A 17,272-nucleotide genomic window follows, 5' to 3' on the forward strand; every position below is an offset into this window, starting at 1 on the left:
CCTCTATTTATTGGTTATGTTCTCTACAAGAAAGTGGACTTTAGACAGACACACACACACACACACGCACAGACAGACAGAAGCCAGTTCCCAATGCTGATCAAATGTCCACCTGAGCTCCAGGTGGTCTCCAAGTGAATCCCCATAGGGGATTATGGGGAGAAAAAGCACCAAATGATGCACCAGGTCCTGCTCCTCGTGTTGAAGACAGCTGACAGCTTTCCACATGCATTTTCCTAGCACATAGGATCAAGGTTGTGAGAACGGGTTTGGACTCTGCCCAAGCAGCCAGTCTTTGCTTTGATAAAAGGAGTCCTCTTAAGGTTCCCTGCCAATGGATGAAGAACGACACACCCGACAATAAAGTTTTTACACTTTATTCAAAGGAACAAAGGGATGCCCACTTTCCTCACATGCACGCTGCTGTTCCTCCGATGTTCGTGCAGAGCATGACAGAGGACTTGCTTTTTTAAAAAAAATCCTGGTGAAAGGGTTTACGAAAAAACGAGAGCGGAGATCCCACAGGGAGAAGAGGAAGTGTCTTCAGAAAGTGGGTCAATGGGCCTAACGCAGACACAATGCATGAGTGCATTGTGTCCTTGGGAAGAAAAGCCCTCCAGCTGCACGGAAGAGCTCTGTGAGTCTGCAGCCCTTGGGAGACGGATGGAGCTGATGCCCCAGGGAAGTGGTGCCCAGGCAGCAGGCATGAGCAGGCTACTGCCACAGCATAAAGTTTGCTTTGCCCCTCCTAACCACCAGGAGCAGGGAGATCTGGAAAACCTCCACCGCAGCTGCTGACAAGCGCCCAGCAGAACCACTCTGGTATCTCCTGCACACAGCAGCCCTTTGGCAGGCAAATCACCTGCCACAGCGACCTCCATTCACCTATTCACTAGTGTGGTGAAAAAGAAAATCCATATAGGTCATAACTCTATGAGTTGCTGCCTTCTGAGGCTAGCCAGATCAGAGGCATGATTTGGACTGGGCTCTGCAGCAGTCTCAAGGTTTCATGTTGCTCAGGCGTATTTCCCGCTCATGCTCAAACTGCCGGTGGTCAACCCTCTCCAGAAACGCTTTCCTCTCCAAGTACCTGCAGAGAAGGAGGCAGAGGGTTAGCTCCAGAGACACCAAAACACAAGCCAGTCTGGCCTCCAGTTTGACGCCAGGAAATAAACTACGGAAAGACCCTGTTGCTGCTGCCCTTGCAGGGGCATCACTGCCTCAAGTGCCACCTTGCTTTTTCAGCCCCAAGGAGTCATTGTTGCACAAGGCTCCCCTGGCAGATGGTGGGCACTGGTGCTCCCATGTCGCCAGTAAGTTCTTGCAGCCCGTTCCATGTGCAACATGTCTTGGGCAACAACTTTGCACATGGATTTAAGAGAGTGGGAAAGATTAAGAATCAGGCAGAGCTAAAGTCCTTCACTTGACTTTCCTTCCCCAACAAAATAACCCAAATTGTCCAACTAATTGCAAGCTATAAATAATTTCCAATAATGACACTGGAGACAAGCACAAATGAAATCAAGTGCATTTTTGTGGAACCTTCAGTTGTCCCTCATCAACCCCTTGCCATAACTCAGTGGGGCAGCACAAGGCCACCTATCTCTCCTCCCGCAAACACCCCAGGGCTCTCCCATGGCCTGTCCTACATACTGCCAGGCACACAGATCAAAACCAAAGGGGCATTTCCTGTGGGGCCTGCCCTACATAACACCATAATGAGAAGCAGCTGAAGAATCTCTCTCTCTCTCTCTCTCTCTCTCTCTCTCTCTCTCTCTCTCTCTGTGTGTGTGTGTGTGTGTGTAGATCCTCCTCATCTCTTGCAAAACCAGGCCAGGCCAGAACAAGAGTGTTCTGGTTTCACTGCAGATACACTGGTGGTGAGATGTGTGTGGAGTACACTGGGGTGCCCCGGGATCTATTATTGGTACATTCCTGGGCGATCTGCATTAGCTCAGCAAGGGTTTCTGATTCCCAATTTAACTGCATTATAGGTCTCTCTATTCCAGTCCTATAAAATATAACTTTGTGTTGTTCCACTGGCCAGTTTCCAGGCTCTGCCTGGTGGACCTTAAACTTCCAGCAAAAACACACAGTTGATACCAGCTTAAAAACTGCCCACCCCTGATGTTACAGGGACAGGCAGTGCCAGACCAAAGGGACAGCTGGGAATCTGCTCCCTGCTTGAAGTATTTATCTGAAGCTTCAAGGTTTCTGGAAAGAACTACAAATGTCAAAACCCTGGAAAAGATATGCTGCTATGCCTGCCGGAGGATGCTGCCCTCTTACCCTTCTTTCCCTCGGTTGTGGATGGCCAGCTCCTCCCCGATGCCCTCCTCTTCTTTGAAGGTCTCCCAATCTAGCTTGGATTTCTCCAGGGTGCTGAGCTTCTGCTTTTTGGCGCCTATCTTCCCCAGGAGGCTGTTCATGCCACTCGGCCGCTTCACTCTGGCAGAGACAAGAAGACAGGTTACAAGGAAATCCCAGCAAAACAAGGTGGAGAAGCCCAGGTGGGGGATGCAGAGCTCCTCCAGAGTCCAGCAACCTGGCAGCTCTACCCCTTGCAGGTGAAAATTCCTACAGGTGGGCCCAAGCCGTAATTATCTGCAGCAGCTCAGCAGTTTAGGGAATGAGCTGTGGTTCAACTCTCTTTTCTGCCACCAATGCACTCTCTACCAGTCTTCACAACCTGGTGTCCTCCGGATGTTTTGAACCACACCTCCCATCAGAGCTGCTGGCAGGGGCTGATGGGAGTCATAGCCTAAGACATGAAGAGTGAACCAGGCTGGTGACTTCCCAATATGGAGATATAATACCAGTCTACTTAAAGGGCTGTTGTTAAGGATTACTGGAGAATATATGCAAAACCATCTGAACATGCTAAAGTACACTATAAAGTCTTAAGTATTATGGTCACTACTTCTAAGTCCCTTGGAGAAGAGGAAGATGGCTGAAGGCATCTGCACAGCATCTCTTGAGAACCTAACACTTGATGAATGCATCCAGACAATTATACACTGGACTTGTTCAGGTCATAGAGCCTGAAGTCCTCCTCTCAGTTACAGCATTAGGAAACCCCAGTGTATGTCAGAGTACATGTTAGGTCACTGGAGTCTCTAGCCCAGTGCTACCTACAGCTCTACCCAACCGCAGCTCCCCAGGGTCTTGTCTATTCAGGTTTCTAGGCCCCAAGTGTATGGGGATGTATGATTGGTGGGAACACCCTTTAATTCATGAGCTTGGGAAGGCCTTCCCCTGGCCCTCCTAGGTTGCTACTCTGGTGTCTTATATCAATTGTTTGTGGATTTCTTTACAGCATTTTACTGTACTCTACTGTACAGTCTGTTAATTTCAATATGCTGCTCATAGCTTTGGGCCAAAAAACAGCACATAAATAAAATGTAGCCACAACAACCACCCCACAAACAAGGCTCCCATTTGCTTCCTTTTACAAATGGAGCAGAGAGAGAAGAATAATCCATAGCACAAAGAGGCTTCACCATCCAAAAGTCCATCTAGCTCTTGAACCAAAGTGCCTCCCATGGTCCATTCTGATAAAACTATTGCCACATATATGCACTTATGATAACAATGTCAAAAGTCTGTTTGCAGCTAACAAAACTTTTTACTTTTTCCTCTCCAACTTTCCACAAGGAAGTGAGTCACGAGGTTATTAAGTGCCCACAGGTGCACAGTCAGCTTGCCTTGCCAACACACAACTTTGGAGTGCCGTGGGAAGGCTTTACAAAAAATGCAGAACATCTGAACACTGATTATTGGGCCTCCCTTTCCTTTGCTCCGAGCACCACCAAAGCAGAATCCTCCACCGCTTCTCAAATGTCACTGGAGTTTCTGAAGCCAGTTCTTTGGACAGCAGAAGTCTCCTAATGAATGAGGCCCAGTCCTGGAAAAGAGTCTACATCACAGCCATCTGCCCAGTGGGAAATTCTAGCCCTTAAGTAACGAAACAGCATGGCCCTCCAACTCCCAGGGTGTGCAGGAAACGCCACGCGGCCTTAATGGGGCCTCTGCAGATCCGTCACTGCAGACGTGGAAACGGCATTGCAAACTCCCATGAACCCCGTCAGCAGAGTCTCTAGCTTGCAGTTTATTTGCATTCCTGGGATAACTTCCTTTCTGCCAATCAGGGGCCATTCTGAGAAGTCAGAGCGGAAACGCTTGCATTCTAAGGCCGAGGGGAAAGAACCATGGACGGCTAAGGCCAGCATTCAGGATATTTTACTGGAAAACAATGAGTCAGAGGAAAACATTTTCCATCCCTTTTGTTTTCAAGATTCTGTCCAAATTCAGGGCCTCAAGGTGTACAACAATACACTCTCACTCTTTCTGCACTCCTTGCTGCCTGTGTAGCTAGTGCAAAATTTGAAACACAATCCAGATGTCTCTGTTCAGTTCAACAGCCAGGCTAAATGCTTGCTTGTAACAAGGGTGGCTGACCTGTGGCCTTTCTTGCTTGTAACCTGTGGCCTTTCAGGTGTGGGCAGAGTCAGCCCTAGTCAGATGGCAGGGATGATGATGGGAGAAGGAGTCCAGAAATATATGAAAGGCCATAGGTCAGCCACCCCTAGTTTGTAACGTTTTTAATTTCACCACTTCTCCCAGCTCCTCAGATCAGCACCCCTGTCTCTCCTCATTTTCTTTATTATCCTCTGCACAATTCTGTGTGATTAGGTGTGCTGAGAAAAGGTATGAGAAGCCCGAGGACAGCCAGTCTCCCAGAAAGAGGTCTCTGGCACTTGCGAGATGGGAAACGTGCCCTGCCTGGAAAACAAGCCCAATGAGTGACCTGCCCAAGGTAACACGAGAAGCCCTTTCTCATGAGCAGCACAGAGACTATCATCAGGATCTCACTCTCATCCTCTGCCAAACAGCTGCTGTTTAAGACCATGGCTAGTCATTGGACTTTCAGAGCTGAGATAATAAGTTTAGAACTCAACATCTGAAGGGCCTGGTTGCTGAAAGAGGACACTTTTCTGGTCTAGCGTACAGCACAGGGCTCCAACTTTTACTGAGACTGGCTGGTTCCCGAATCCAAGTCCCTTGTCGCTCTCCCTGCACGCCCCCCCCCAAAAGTTCTCAACCAAGCCAGCATTGCTCTTTTCAAAGTGCACCGCTGTGCTTCAGGGCAAAACGCCTGCCGTTACAGGAGCCATATTTTGTTCCAAGGCACATTTTTCAGAGCCGCTCCAAGCTCCCCTTTTGGCTGGTGCCTGCAGAATTGGTGCTCTGCAGCTGTGCTCCCTCCCAGCCTCCACAAAGCACAGAGCAGCTAAATGAAGGACAGATGCTCCCTGCCTGGCCCCTCCCCCTCCAGGCCTGGCCCAATCAGCTCCCTCCTAATGGCTACGCCTTGCCCGGGTCTGGCGTGGAATCGACACGCAGCATCACAGCAGAAGGGTCTAAATCCCTGGGATTGCAGGGAGAGTGGGGGAGTGCTAATCCAGAGAAAGAGCACTGCTTCCACCAAAAACAGCAGAAAGAAGCATCCATGTCTCAAACCACAGGAAATGGCTTCCACAGCTGGCCGCTGGCCTGCGCAACCAAAATAAGATTTGCTCAGGAACAGGGGTGTGCTTCCAGCCATATCCCTTCCAAAGAAGGGCAGCAAATGGGACCAAGCAGCGCCACGCACACAGGAGCAAAGTGCTGGCCCAGAGGTCTAGCATTCAGGCTTTTGGTTGAGACTCCAGGTCTCCACTCCATTTAATGGCATTTCTAGCTGCTAGCAGACAGTGTTTTGAAAGGACTGCAGTCTTCTCAGCAAGAGGCCTCCTCTTGACGTGAGCTCTCAGGGTGATGCAGCAGACTAATGAGAACTACAAAACAGCACACAGAGAGCAAAGAAGAAGGTGATTTGTCTGGAAAGCAGCCTACTCAAACTGGCTGTAGGACTTTTGGAGCAGCTGGCCTCTGAAAAGCTGTAGGAGCTCTTGGAGGGACATGCAGAGGAATGAGGCCCCTTCTAGCCTGACAAAGAGTTTTCTAATTGCTATTAAATCTGTAGACGAAATGACATCACCTGGACAGTAACTGATTTCATGGCTCAGAGTGGTTCTGCGCCCCCTGGTGGCTGTGATCCATTAAAAAAATATCTATCCACACCAAAAACCTGAAGCTTCCCGCTCCATGGGTGCTGAAGAGACTCTCTTGCAAACAAACAGGGACCACACTTTGATCTCACCACATGCCTTAGTGCCAAAAGATAATATTTCAAATGGCTCTAAAATTAAGTCTACAAACATGAAGATATCCCTGTGACAGAAGGTTTTGGGGCAGTCACCCCCAGAGATGATGGAAACTGCAGCCCAGCAACATTGCTGGGCCACAGCTTCTGCACCTCTTTTCTACTGCCCCCCTGCCACCAGGAAAGAAAGCAGCAGTTCAGCAGAATTAAGACAGGCATTGAAAGTGGATGTTGACAGCAGGAAATGTGGCCATCTTTTCATGGAGCCAGACGCAGCCCAGCCCCTGAAGGATACAGTCCCAGCCCAGGCTGTTTCCTGGAGAGCTTTCTGCTCTGAGACAGACGGCAGCATCAGCATATATACAGGGGGAAACAAGAGGCTCCTCCAGCTACAACAGAAGGGCTACGATTACCCCATGACTTCTTTAGTTGCTCCAATATAACTCTTGGAGTGGTTCCTGAATTCTCAGCACAAAGCAGGGTGAAGACCAAATGAGATACATAAACCAAAGCTTCAAGGGAGCTCCTGGAAGCAAAGATGCGTGTCTTTACCTCTCAAATGCTAGAAAGGAATGCATCTTGTAACAGGCCACTGATCTGATGCACTGATTCAACTTATGTAAGACTGACCCTTCAATCCAGTCCATGCTTAAGGAAAAGGGAGCTGCCTAACTTGCTTTAAAGTAATTTCACCTGCTGATAATTCACAGCAACCTGGGAGGTGACAAGAGGCCACAGAGGTCACAAACACAGGGCTGTCATTTTGGAAAACACCAAAATGAGAGTGAGAGACCAAGGCTGCTATTAGCAGCAAGCAACTCTATAATAAGCCCAAACAGAAAGGCCAGGCTCTAACTATATTGCTACCGGAGCTGTTTTCTCATAGCCTCTGCTGTGATTAGCACACTGAATTTGGGTTACAAAAGCAGGGAAATCTAGACTGAAAATGGAATCTTTGTTCCCAAAGTGGAGTCACTGTGCGCTGGCTAATGCAGCTTGCATGGTGGGAACAATCAGACCTGCCAGGATTACAGCGTGGCGGGGAGAGGGGGCAGGTGGAACTTTCCCAACCCACAACCAAACTCCTTCATCTTAAAACCCAACATCTGAGAATATTTCATTTAACTATTAGCAAGGAATCCTTCACACTGTGTAGCAGCAGGTCCACAGTACAGGTGTAATTCAACTATTACGCAGCAATGGAACTGAAGAGCTATCAGCTCCATCAAGACCCCTGCCTGGAGTTATGTGCAGGCTTTAGCAGGACAGGAATTTGGCGCCCAGATGCCTGCATCCATAAACCAAACATTACATGGCTTTCAGTTGTTCTATATGTATTGTTAATATTTGCGTTGCAAAAACCACCCTGGGATCTTAAGTGATGGAAGGCTGGTTTAGAAATGGGGTAAATGCTCATTGATATGGGAGTCCAGTGGCATGCAATTCTCAAATCTGCTCTTTACAGGTTGTTCTAAGTTAAGTTGATTGTTTGATGTCAACTGGCCTTATTACAGCACAAGCTTAAGCTTCTCTACTCAGAAGTATTGTTGTGCTTGGAATACAGCCGAAGTCCAGTGATCCTAAAGGGTCTGCTCAGAGTAATAACCTTAGGTGTCAAACACTGTCTTCAGTCTTGGGGTCAATGCATAACTTTATAACACTTATTTTACAACTGTTTTATGGTTGAGAATGTTTATACTGAATGGCATATTGTGTTATTAAATAAATGATTACATTTCTGCTTCAACCTGCAAATGACATTGCTTTAATGGCATGCCCACTTTATTGGGGGGGGGGGTTGAGCATCCCATCTTGCCTATCATCCAGCTTGAAGGAGAGTTCTGCAGAATTCAAAAGTTTGCTCAACATTCTACCATTTAAAATATTTTTATATCACCCTTCATCCCTGCAGCTATCATGGTTGATATACAGAGAGCATGACCAGCTAATCATACCAAAACAAAATACAGTAATACACACAAACCCAGAACAATGAGAGTATATTTCAAAATAATTAAAACAATAGAGAACTTGAAGACATTTTGAGTGATTTGGGTTGGTCCTAATAAAATTGTCCTACTGTGGATTTTATACTCCCCACCACCACAATGGAATAACATGGCTATTTATGCTTTTTGTATGTCTGGTTCTACCATCACAACTTCTTGCCAAGTACTCTCACTCCATTTGTATGGTTACTGTTTATTAAGACCAGGAAGCACTTTCTGCAACGGCCTCAAATTGTCAAGCTTGCAACTTCAGCTTGAAAGACAGGATACAAGAGAGAAGGGCAGAAACAATGCACTTCAGCTCAAGAGGGAAGTAGCCAGAATATTGTGTGCAGCCTCTTCAGGGGCCACTTGTCCTCTCAAGGAGAATGGCAGCAGACCTCAGGTTCCTTCATGGATGAGAGCTCACTGTGACTTGAATGTGAAACCTCCTTCCTCCCTGGCAAGAATGCGCTAGTTCAGGGCTTCCCAAACTTGGGTCTCCAGCTGTTTTTAGACTCTCCTCACCCCTAGCTAGCAGGACCAGTAGTCAGGGATGTTGAGAATTGTAGTCCCAAAACAGCTACAAACCCAACTTTCATTCATTTACTTCCCCCGAGGGTGACTGGAGCAAGGGAAAGTCTCACAAGTAGAATCCAAGCAACTCATTGATGAGTACAGAGATCCCAAGATCCTGCCGACACCAAAGATGCAAGCATTACAATCTCCCAGCAGAATTATAATGCCCACAGAAGCTTTGGAACTGTAGGACCAGGCAGCTAGGGCTTACCCAGAAACAGTAGGCGAGGATGCTGGGACGACAGTCTTCTGCTCTTGCTGCTTCAGAAAGAATCGGGCTTCTTCAGACGTAGCATCGACTTCCTTTGTGACCCTGCCACAAGGAGAGGGAAGAATACCAAAGCCATATGTTAAAGCTGGAACACGTGTGCAGAGCAGAAACTATAGAGGCAGCTGGTGGCCATAAAGTTGTGAGAGGCGGTGTGGTGTTACAGACAATGACTACAGAGACCTGGGTTCAAGTTCTTGGTATGCCATGAAGTTCACTGGGTGACTCTTCTCAACAGCTCTGCTTTGAAGATGCACAGCCCTCTTAAAGCATTTCTTCTCAGCTAAGAAACAGACAACCACGAAGCATCGAACTTCTAGAGGCATAGTGAAAAAGACCATAGGAATGAAAGAATTATCCTGCTAAGTAAGGCAAAAGGCCTAGCACTTTCTTTTCAATAGTGGCAAGTCAGATGCCTCGAGGAGCTAATCTTTCCCACAAGCAGAGCACGATTGTGGTATCCATCCAGTTCATCCACAGCATCTGGTTACTGGCCAGTGAACATACCAACGTTAGCTGTCACAGCTAACAGACTAATTCATATACAGCTTTTTCATATTAATTCCAAAAGTCGTTCATAAATTTAATTCCTACCAAGAAAATGTCCAGGAAAAAATACAAGCCAAATAATCCATCCTCAGATATGCTATCTAACCCATTTTTATGCAGTCATTTTTTCCTTCATCCATGACAGTGTAGTTTCTTCAGTTCAAAATCTATTGCTTTGGCATCCTCAACAGACACCATCTTCAAAAAGTTTGGAGGAGAATCTACAATATCCCTACAACGATGGTTTTTGTGGCGTTGCTGAAGTGATCATCTACTTAGGAAGTTCTGTTCAACATTTAACCGAAATCTACCTTCCTGTTATTTAAACCTGTTACTTCCTGGAGTATCCTCAGTGGACCTGGCGAACAATGATTCCCTTCCTTCCTAAACACATGAAGTGTCAACATACTCCCTCCCTGTGGCCTCTTCATTAGGGTAAACATAAACAGTTCCTTCATGTTTCTTCCAAATATAATGTGCTTTCAAGGTATCTTATCTTCTTCGGAATATTCTTCAGTCTGTCAATATCTTTCTTGAATTACAGGCTCATGTAATCTATGCGTCATGCAAGTCTCATCAGTAACAATACTACTTGCCAAGCCCTGGAACAATGTGTCTTAAGAAAACAGATGCCATTTGCCCTTTAAACCAAAGCATCAGGCTACTGATTCATACTGAACTGGCTATTTACTAAAGCCTCCCGGGACCAAGTACTCCCCATCTAGCCAATCCCTCCACAGGTAACCACTGTGCAATAAGGATCCCAACAAAACACTACAAGCAATACCAAGCCCTGGCTGCTCATTTATAAGGTCACTGACAATTAAATGGCATCTGTTTCCAGTTCCAATTTATTACATTTACTGTGTCTAAGTGAGTAATTGTTATAGCAAATATAAATTAAGATCAGTTGGGAGCTGTGTTTATTCTTTTTGGGACTGACGATAGAGGTCTTGGAGAATGGCCAAGGTTTGGATAAAAATCCAATCAGCACTCGTACGCTAAGAATAACAGGCTGCATTTGATTTTTGATTGTTCATAAATGGAATATGTAGTAACTATAGGGTATATTTGCAGAGTTCTGGTTTGCAACAGGAGGAACACTCTTATTTATAAACTGCAACTTGGCAGCATCCCTGATAGGAGTCCAACCCGGAAAGATTTTCCCCCGTGGAATCAGGACAGAACATATAAACTAGATAAAGACTAGTCAAAATGAACAATTACCAGTACATGCAGGTCCTGCTATTGGGACACGTGTTATTCAAAATCTCAGTTAACCAATCACAAAGAATTATACCCTAATGGCTGGTTCAGATATCCAGACAGTGGGAGTTTGCTCAGTTGCATACTTGTTTGTGTTTTGCTGGTCATGGGCAGCCATTTTGGGCAGAAAACACAGGGAGGGAGAGATCAGACTAATCAGTTTTTCCTTTGTTTGGCTTTTGCAGATTGGAAGCCGCTTCAGGCACAAACTATGGGGGGAGGAAGGGCAAGAGAGAACAGAAAAATCACACATTAGAAATGTTTCCATAGGAAGTAATGGAAATCATCAGCTTCTTATGCAAATGCTCGCATAAGGAACGATTTCCTATGAACCTATTGTGTTCAGAAAGCGGGACCTGTGTGTACCCTGTCATATGGTTATTTTATGTCTGTATGGTGCAATGCTGAGAAGAAACATCAGAGGAGACCTACTGCCTTTAAAACCTGCTTTTCCCCTTCAACAAGGCATTTGGCTGGCCACTGTGGGAAGCAGAATGCTGGACTGGATGAGCCCTTGGTTTGATCCGGAAAACTCTTCTGCTCCTTTCTCTAATGAGATACGAAAGTCTCTGGCATTTTCCAGGGAGGCTTAAGCAAAGGGTGAGGTACTTTGGAACCTCCATAATTTCTCATGTCAGAGCAGACATCTAGAATATTGGCTGTTGATGAGACTGTCTCATTGCTTTCAGATTTTCTTTCTGGTCATTAATTACAGTCGAGAGTCTGATAGATTAATTCCTATGCAAAAGAACTGGTTCAATTACTGCACACTCTTTCAATTTACATCAGTGCAGGGGCTTATAACACATTTAGTGCTATCTGTGTCAGGATGAGAAATTATTGTTCGCTTTTGCTGAGAAGCCTTACTCTTTAGATATTTCAGTGGTTAATGTGGGGAGGGGGGGTGTCTAGACTACTTTTATATCAATGCAGGAAAAAGTCCAGACAAGCAACGGGAATTTTGAAGCATGAAACAGAAGCAAGGTTCTGTTGTTGTGCAGCAGCTCCTGTTGACAAGGCAGAGTTAATTTTTATCCAGTTCCTGGCCCTGGGTCAATGTTATATCACTAGGAAATTGTTGTGGGCCTGAACATATGAAGACTTGTCTCCTCTTATATGAACCTGCCAACACACTCTAGTCCATGGGCAGGCAAACTAAGGCCCGGGGGCTGTATCCGGCCCAATCGCCTTCTAAATCCAGCTGGCGGATGGTCCAGGAATCAGTGTGTTTTTACACGAGTAGAATGTGTCCTTTTATTTAAAATGCATCCCTGGGTTATTTGTGGGGCCTGCCTGGTGTTTTTACATGAGTAGAATGTGTGCTCTTATATAAAATGCATTTCTGGGTTATTTGTGGGGCATAGGAATTTGTTCATTTTTTCTTTCTTTTCAAAATATAGTTGGGCCCCCCACAAGGTCTGAGGGACAGTGCTGAAAAAGTTTGCTGACCCCTGCTCTAGTCTTTAGATGGTTTAGAAATACAACCCAGGGTCTCTTCTAACACACAATATCTGCATACAGGGGTCAAGAGCTTTTTGTCAGTGGTGTCCCTACTGTGAAATTCTCTGCCCCCTCAACCTTTCATAACCCATTGGGGACAGCACTGTTCAGCCTTGTGTTTGGTGGACGTCTAGTGGTCCTGTCTTATCCACCCATTATGTTGCTGTTTTGATGCCATTTATTATTTTTTTAGTTTATCTGTTCTACTGAAACCTAAATCTTCATGTGAATATTGCTAAGATGCTTTGGGGACCCTATAATGGGACAGAAAGTAAGGATATGCGTATTTTAATAAAATACTGTTGATATTTTCAGACACAGTTGAGGCAAACAGTTAAATGCAATTGCGCAAAAAGGACCAGGGATATGGCTCATTGTGGCTAGAAAGGCAAGAGGCCAAACTCACCTCACCTCTTCACCTGCAAAGTCAAAGACTTTGGTGATGGCAACTTTGCTCTTCTCAGATCCCTCTACCACCTCCTGAGGTTTGCATGAATTCTTCTCTTCAGCTGGCTAACCAAAAAAATTATGAGAAACCACATTTGTCAAACATCAGAGCCAGCCCAAATTCTCTTTCACGTTCATTAAAGTTCAGATGTTCTAGATTTGCAATGCCATGCCCAATATAATCAGGTCTTTAAAAGTAGCTTCTCTGCCATCAGCTTCCACTTCCATTCAAACTTCACTCCTATCTAATCTGGATTTTTGAATGACAATTCACTTCCCTGGTAATTCAAGCATGAAAACAGGTGTGATCTGGAACCCCAAGTTTTGCAACACAACTGTCAGGCGTGGAGAGTCCTTCTCTCCCTTCAGTAGCTTCACAGATAAGAATTAACAAGCAGTTGATAGATTTATAGTCCTTTTATTATACAATCACGTTGTAAGCACAAATACACAGCTCTTCGCAAGAAGGGCAGTTGGCTAGCCTAATCCTCCTTCTGACTTCTGCAGCATTTTAGGTGCGAACGGAAAGCTCCTCCTTTCCTCTGACTCCTTTGCTCTCTGATACATTCAGACCTCCAAGTCTGTGGTGAGGGGGTCCCCCTCACACACTCTCAAGTGACGTCTCAACTAGCTTCCCCCTCCCTTCTGGTTCTGTTGTCATTATCTCATAACTGGGTAACTCCTCCCTAAATTGTTCAGCTGTCTCTCTCTTTCTCTCTCTGCTGTGCATGAGCGGGGGGGGGGGAATTCTTCCCCCTCTCCATCGGAGAGAAGCTGGTCTGCCATAGAATGCATTCCCCAGTCCTCATCTTCAGGCCATTCCCTGACATCAACAAATCTCATGCCTAGATGTTATGGGTTCAACTACTTCAACAGGCCTCTTCATCCCAAGATCTCAAACCTCAAATGAACTATCATTTGAAACTTTTAAAGACCTGATTAATATAATGCCATTTATGCAAGGGTACTATGAAGACTTTTCTAAGTTGCAAATAATGGCATTCATGGCTCCATTTGTAAATTTCTTTCCAGGCAAAACTGGTATTGATCTACCTTAACTACCTTCCTCCATCTCTCTCTCTCCTCCCATTTCTTACAGTAATCTCTATACAGTGGTACCTTGGTTTAAGAACAGCCTGTTTACGAACTATTCGGTTTACGAACTCTGCAAAACCAGAAGTAGTGTCCCGGTTTGCGAAGTTTACCTCGGTCTAAGAATGGAATCCAAACGGTGGAAGGGTACCAGCTGTGGGAGGCCTCGTTAGGGAAAGCACGCCTCGGTTTAAGAATGGTTTTGGTTTAAGAACGGACATCCGGAATGGATTAAGTTCATAAACCCAGATACCACTGTAACATCATCAATCTGATCTACTTTCTTGGAAGAGCAAACCAGGATAGTCAGAAAGAATCAACAACGACCACCCCTGAATGGACATTTGTGTGGAATCTCCCTTGCTCTGGACGTCCTTGATTAGTGAACAGTTGAAAACCCAAATGTCTTGCAGACATTAATTATCAAAGGCAATATACTACCCCTATTGTGCCCTCTCCAAACAGCAATGCCTGAATGACACATGCCCTCTTCTCACCTTGTCTTTCTGTGTGCAGCCAGACGCCTGAACTGCAGGAGGTGCTTTTGGTTTCTGGCCCACATCACTGAGGAAACTGGCCCACAAAGCATCCTCTTTTTGTCTTTTATCACTTTCTTTCATGTGTGGATTGCTTTCTGCCGACTCGCCATCCTCACTGTCGCTTTCATCATCCTTTGATGCCTCTCCTCCACCTGGTTCTAAGAAGAGGCCACATCCTTTGTTCCTTTTCCTAGGAATGAATGTCACCAAACCATACTCACGTTAGCAAATGATTTACATCCACTGCCTACATTATACTTTTGCAGTAGTGATCTTTCAAAAGCCCAGTAGTTGCAATGTGGAATCATGAGTTAAGACTGAAAGCTTGATAAATGACAGTATGTCAGTATCCCATGCACCACTGCAACCCCTACAATGAAAAAAAAAAACAAGAATGGAGACACGATGTGAAAAACTCAGTCAAGGTATAATTAGCCATTTTAATGGCTACTATCTCAGATAAAGAAGAAAACCTAGGCAGATATGAAAGAGAAAACTGGGGGAATTCTCAGCCAGCTCCTTGCTGAACCGGCTGAGAACTGTTGCTGAGCTGGCTGTGTTACTGATAGTTTCCCTCTTGCACTGTCATCACTCTCTAAGGATCCACCTATTCTGAAGGCATGATTCTTGACCTGAGCTATTTCTTCATAAGCAGAACCAAATATGTACATTCCTAGAGCCAGCCACAGGGTTCTTAATCTGCTCACTCACTTCCATTGACATCAAATGAAGCTGGTGCCTACCGACATGTGATCTCCTTGGAATTCTTCTTGCATTTTTCCCTGTGTGATGGCTTCTCCTCCTCATCCTCTTCCTTAACCAATTCATTTACATCATCTTCACTGTACTCTTCACCTGTTATCAACACAGCTTTAGTTATCAAAACTAATCATTTCAACAGATTTTGTGCCTGCAGCAATAGGCTGGGATTGCATGTTATATGGGGAAAGGGTCCTATGGGATTGCAGTTGGGCAGTATTCTGTACTACAGTGGTCTTTCTGGGCCACCCAACTCTTATCATTCAATATTCCACTCCTGCCCATGGTCTTGCATTCCTTTATGTCAACTTCAAAAAGAAACCATTCCTTATTATCTTAATGTAAAATCCTAGATATTCTTTTTCTAAATTAAAATTGGAGGTACACCGCACTCTTACACATCAAAAAGTTTATGTCTCACCCTTAGAGAAGCTACTGCCTGCATTGTTGTTGAGTGTGTTTGATTGGAATAAATCAAGTCCAGAGTAGGACTTCGAAGCCTTCGAATCAAACATGACCAAAATGATTGTGATATTATTATTTATATTTATTAGCTGTCTTTTCAGAAAAACTAAACTAAATAATAATATCACGCAGCAACCTAACAAAAATGAACTTCAAAAACATTTTTGTTATTAGCCTTATAGTGCGATGTCACTTTAATACTTTTACCAAAAAAAAGGTAACATTTTTTTTAAAATGGTGAAAGCTCCCTGCAAGGAGAAAAACAGCACATCAGCAAGAAACACTTCTGTAAGCTTTCTACTTACAAAGGGTTTTTCTCACTGGAAAACCAGTGTGGTGGTTAGTGTTGGAATAGCGAAAGCACATCAGAATGCAAGTAGATAAATAGGTATCGCTCCAGCGGAAAGGTAAACGCCGTTTCCGTGAGCTGCTCTGGTTCGCCAGAAGCGGCTTAGTCATGCTGGCCACATGACCCAGAAGCTGTACACCGGCTCCCTCGGCCAGTAAAGCGAGATGAGCGCCGCAACCCCAGAGTCGGCCACGGCTGGACCTAATGGTCAGGGGTCCCTTTACTTTTTAGGACCTGATAGATCAGGATTCAAATCCTCGCTTAACCATGAGGCTCACAAGTGGCGACCTTGTGTCAGTCACTGCCTCTCAGGCTAAACTACTTCGCAGGGTTGTTGTGGGGATTAAATGAGGAGGGAGAAAATATCACCACCCTGAGTTCCTTGGAGAAAAAGGTGGGATATAAAGGCAATAAAATAATAACAACAAATAAAAATAAAATAAAAACGACAACAATAAGAGAGCACTGAAACGTTGATTTCTCTCCTCCATTTGTAGCCTGAGGTGGTTCAGCCCATTCCACCCCTTTCAAACTCCGTCCACCTCATTCAACAGCTCAACTTGCTGAGCCGGGGCTGCTGTCACGTGATGAACACAACGTTGTAGCCCGGATGTAAGAGGCGTTCTGCGCGTAGGAACCCCAGTCCGAAGCCCTCCCAGGCATTCTCTTTTTGGGGGGAGGGACCGAGCACCCGGGCCCGGTCCTCTCCTGAGCGCGGGGACCAGGCCGCCCACCTGAGGGTAGGTAATCTTCATCCTCCTCCGACGAATATTCCTCCGAGTCCGACATGGCTCTTCGGCGAAGCTCAAGCGCTCCCTCAGTAAAGGGCAGGAAGTACTTCTTCTACCATAGAGCACATCCGGTTTCCTGAGCAAGAGTGCCTCACTATATGAACCCTAGAGATAAAAAAGTGTAGAGTGACACAACGCTTAGATTTTCCTTTTTTAATCGCGGCTTGTGAAAAAGTTGAGGCTCCCTAAAAGGCTGTGAGTGAAGTGCGATCGTACTGTTGCCAGTGGGTGACGATGACAGGGCCCTTCCCTCTGCCTTGCTGCGCTATTAAATCCCATGGAGAAGAAGAAAAGGACGCAGCGATGGTCATGGCTCTATACTTATTTTTAATAAACTCAGTAATCCACGACGGGAGTGGCAGTCTGAGGGTACAACAGGCTTCTCCCACTGAGGCAGATTCTACTTCTAGCTCCTTTTTTCATTTATGACTTATATTCACTGCCCCTCCTTCTCTTTACCCTAACGAGGTAGGCA

At 45.5% G+C, this 17,272-nt stretch overlaps 1 protein-coding gene across 2 annotated transcripts; it reads right to left on the reverse strand.

The window, feature by feature from the left end:
* Window positions 1–361: 361 nt before the first annotated feature.
* CFDP1 (craniofacial development protein 1) lies at window positions 362–16,880 on the reverse strand. Of its 2 annotated transcripts, XM_028739314.2 has the most exons (8): window positions 16,741–16,880; window positions 15,177–15,288; window positions 14,392–14,623; window positions 12,762–12,868; window positions 10,942–11,064; window positions 8,984–9,085; window positions 2,290–2,448; window positions 362–1,090 (listed from the first exon to the last, which is right to left on the reverse strand). In XM_028739314.2, the coding sequence occupies exons 1-8, from the start codon at window positions 16,793–16,795 to the stop codon at window positions 1,000–1,002; spliced, it is 981 nt and encodes a 326-aa protein (XP_028595147.2). In that variant the 5' UTR covers window positions 16,796–16,880; the 3' UTR covers window positions 362–999. The 2 variants fall into 2 exon arrangements, with proteins under 2 accessions (XP_028595147.2, XP_077787941.1); XM_077931815.1 differs by lacking the exon at window positions 10,942–11,064.
* Window positions 16,881–17,272: the final 392 nt, after the last annotated feature.

The sequence above is a fragment of the Podarcis muralis genome, chromosome 7 (genome assembly GCF_964188315.1).
Source record: "Podarcis muralis chromosome 7, rPodMur119.hap1.1, whole genome shotgun sequence".
Lineage (NCBI taxonomy): Eukaryota > Metazoa > Chordata > Lepidosauria > Squamata > Lacertidae > Podarcis > Podarcis muralis.

Excerpts from the sequence above, each read along its gene's own strand:
- CFDP1 (XM_028739314.2), bottom strand. The coding sequence starts at position 16,795 with ATGTCGGACTCGGAGGAATATTCGTCGGAGGAGGATGAAGATTACCTA. Across the intron at positions 15,289-16,740 it reads TGAAGATTACCTACCCTCAG|GTGAAGAGTACAGTGAAGAT; the intron begins GTGGGCGGCCTG and ends TGTTGATAACAG. Across the intron at positions 9,086-10,941 it reads GACCAGCAAAACACAAACAA|GGTCACAAAGGAAGTCGATG; the intron begins GTATGCAACTGA and ends TCCTTGTGGCAG.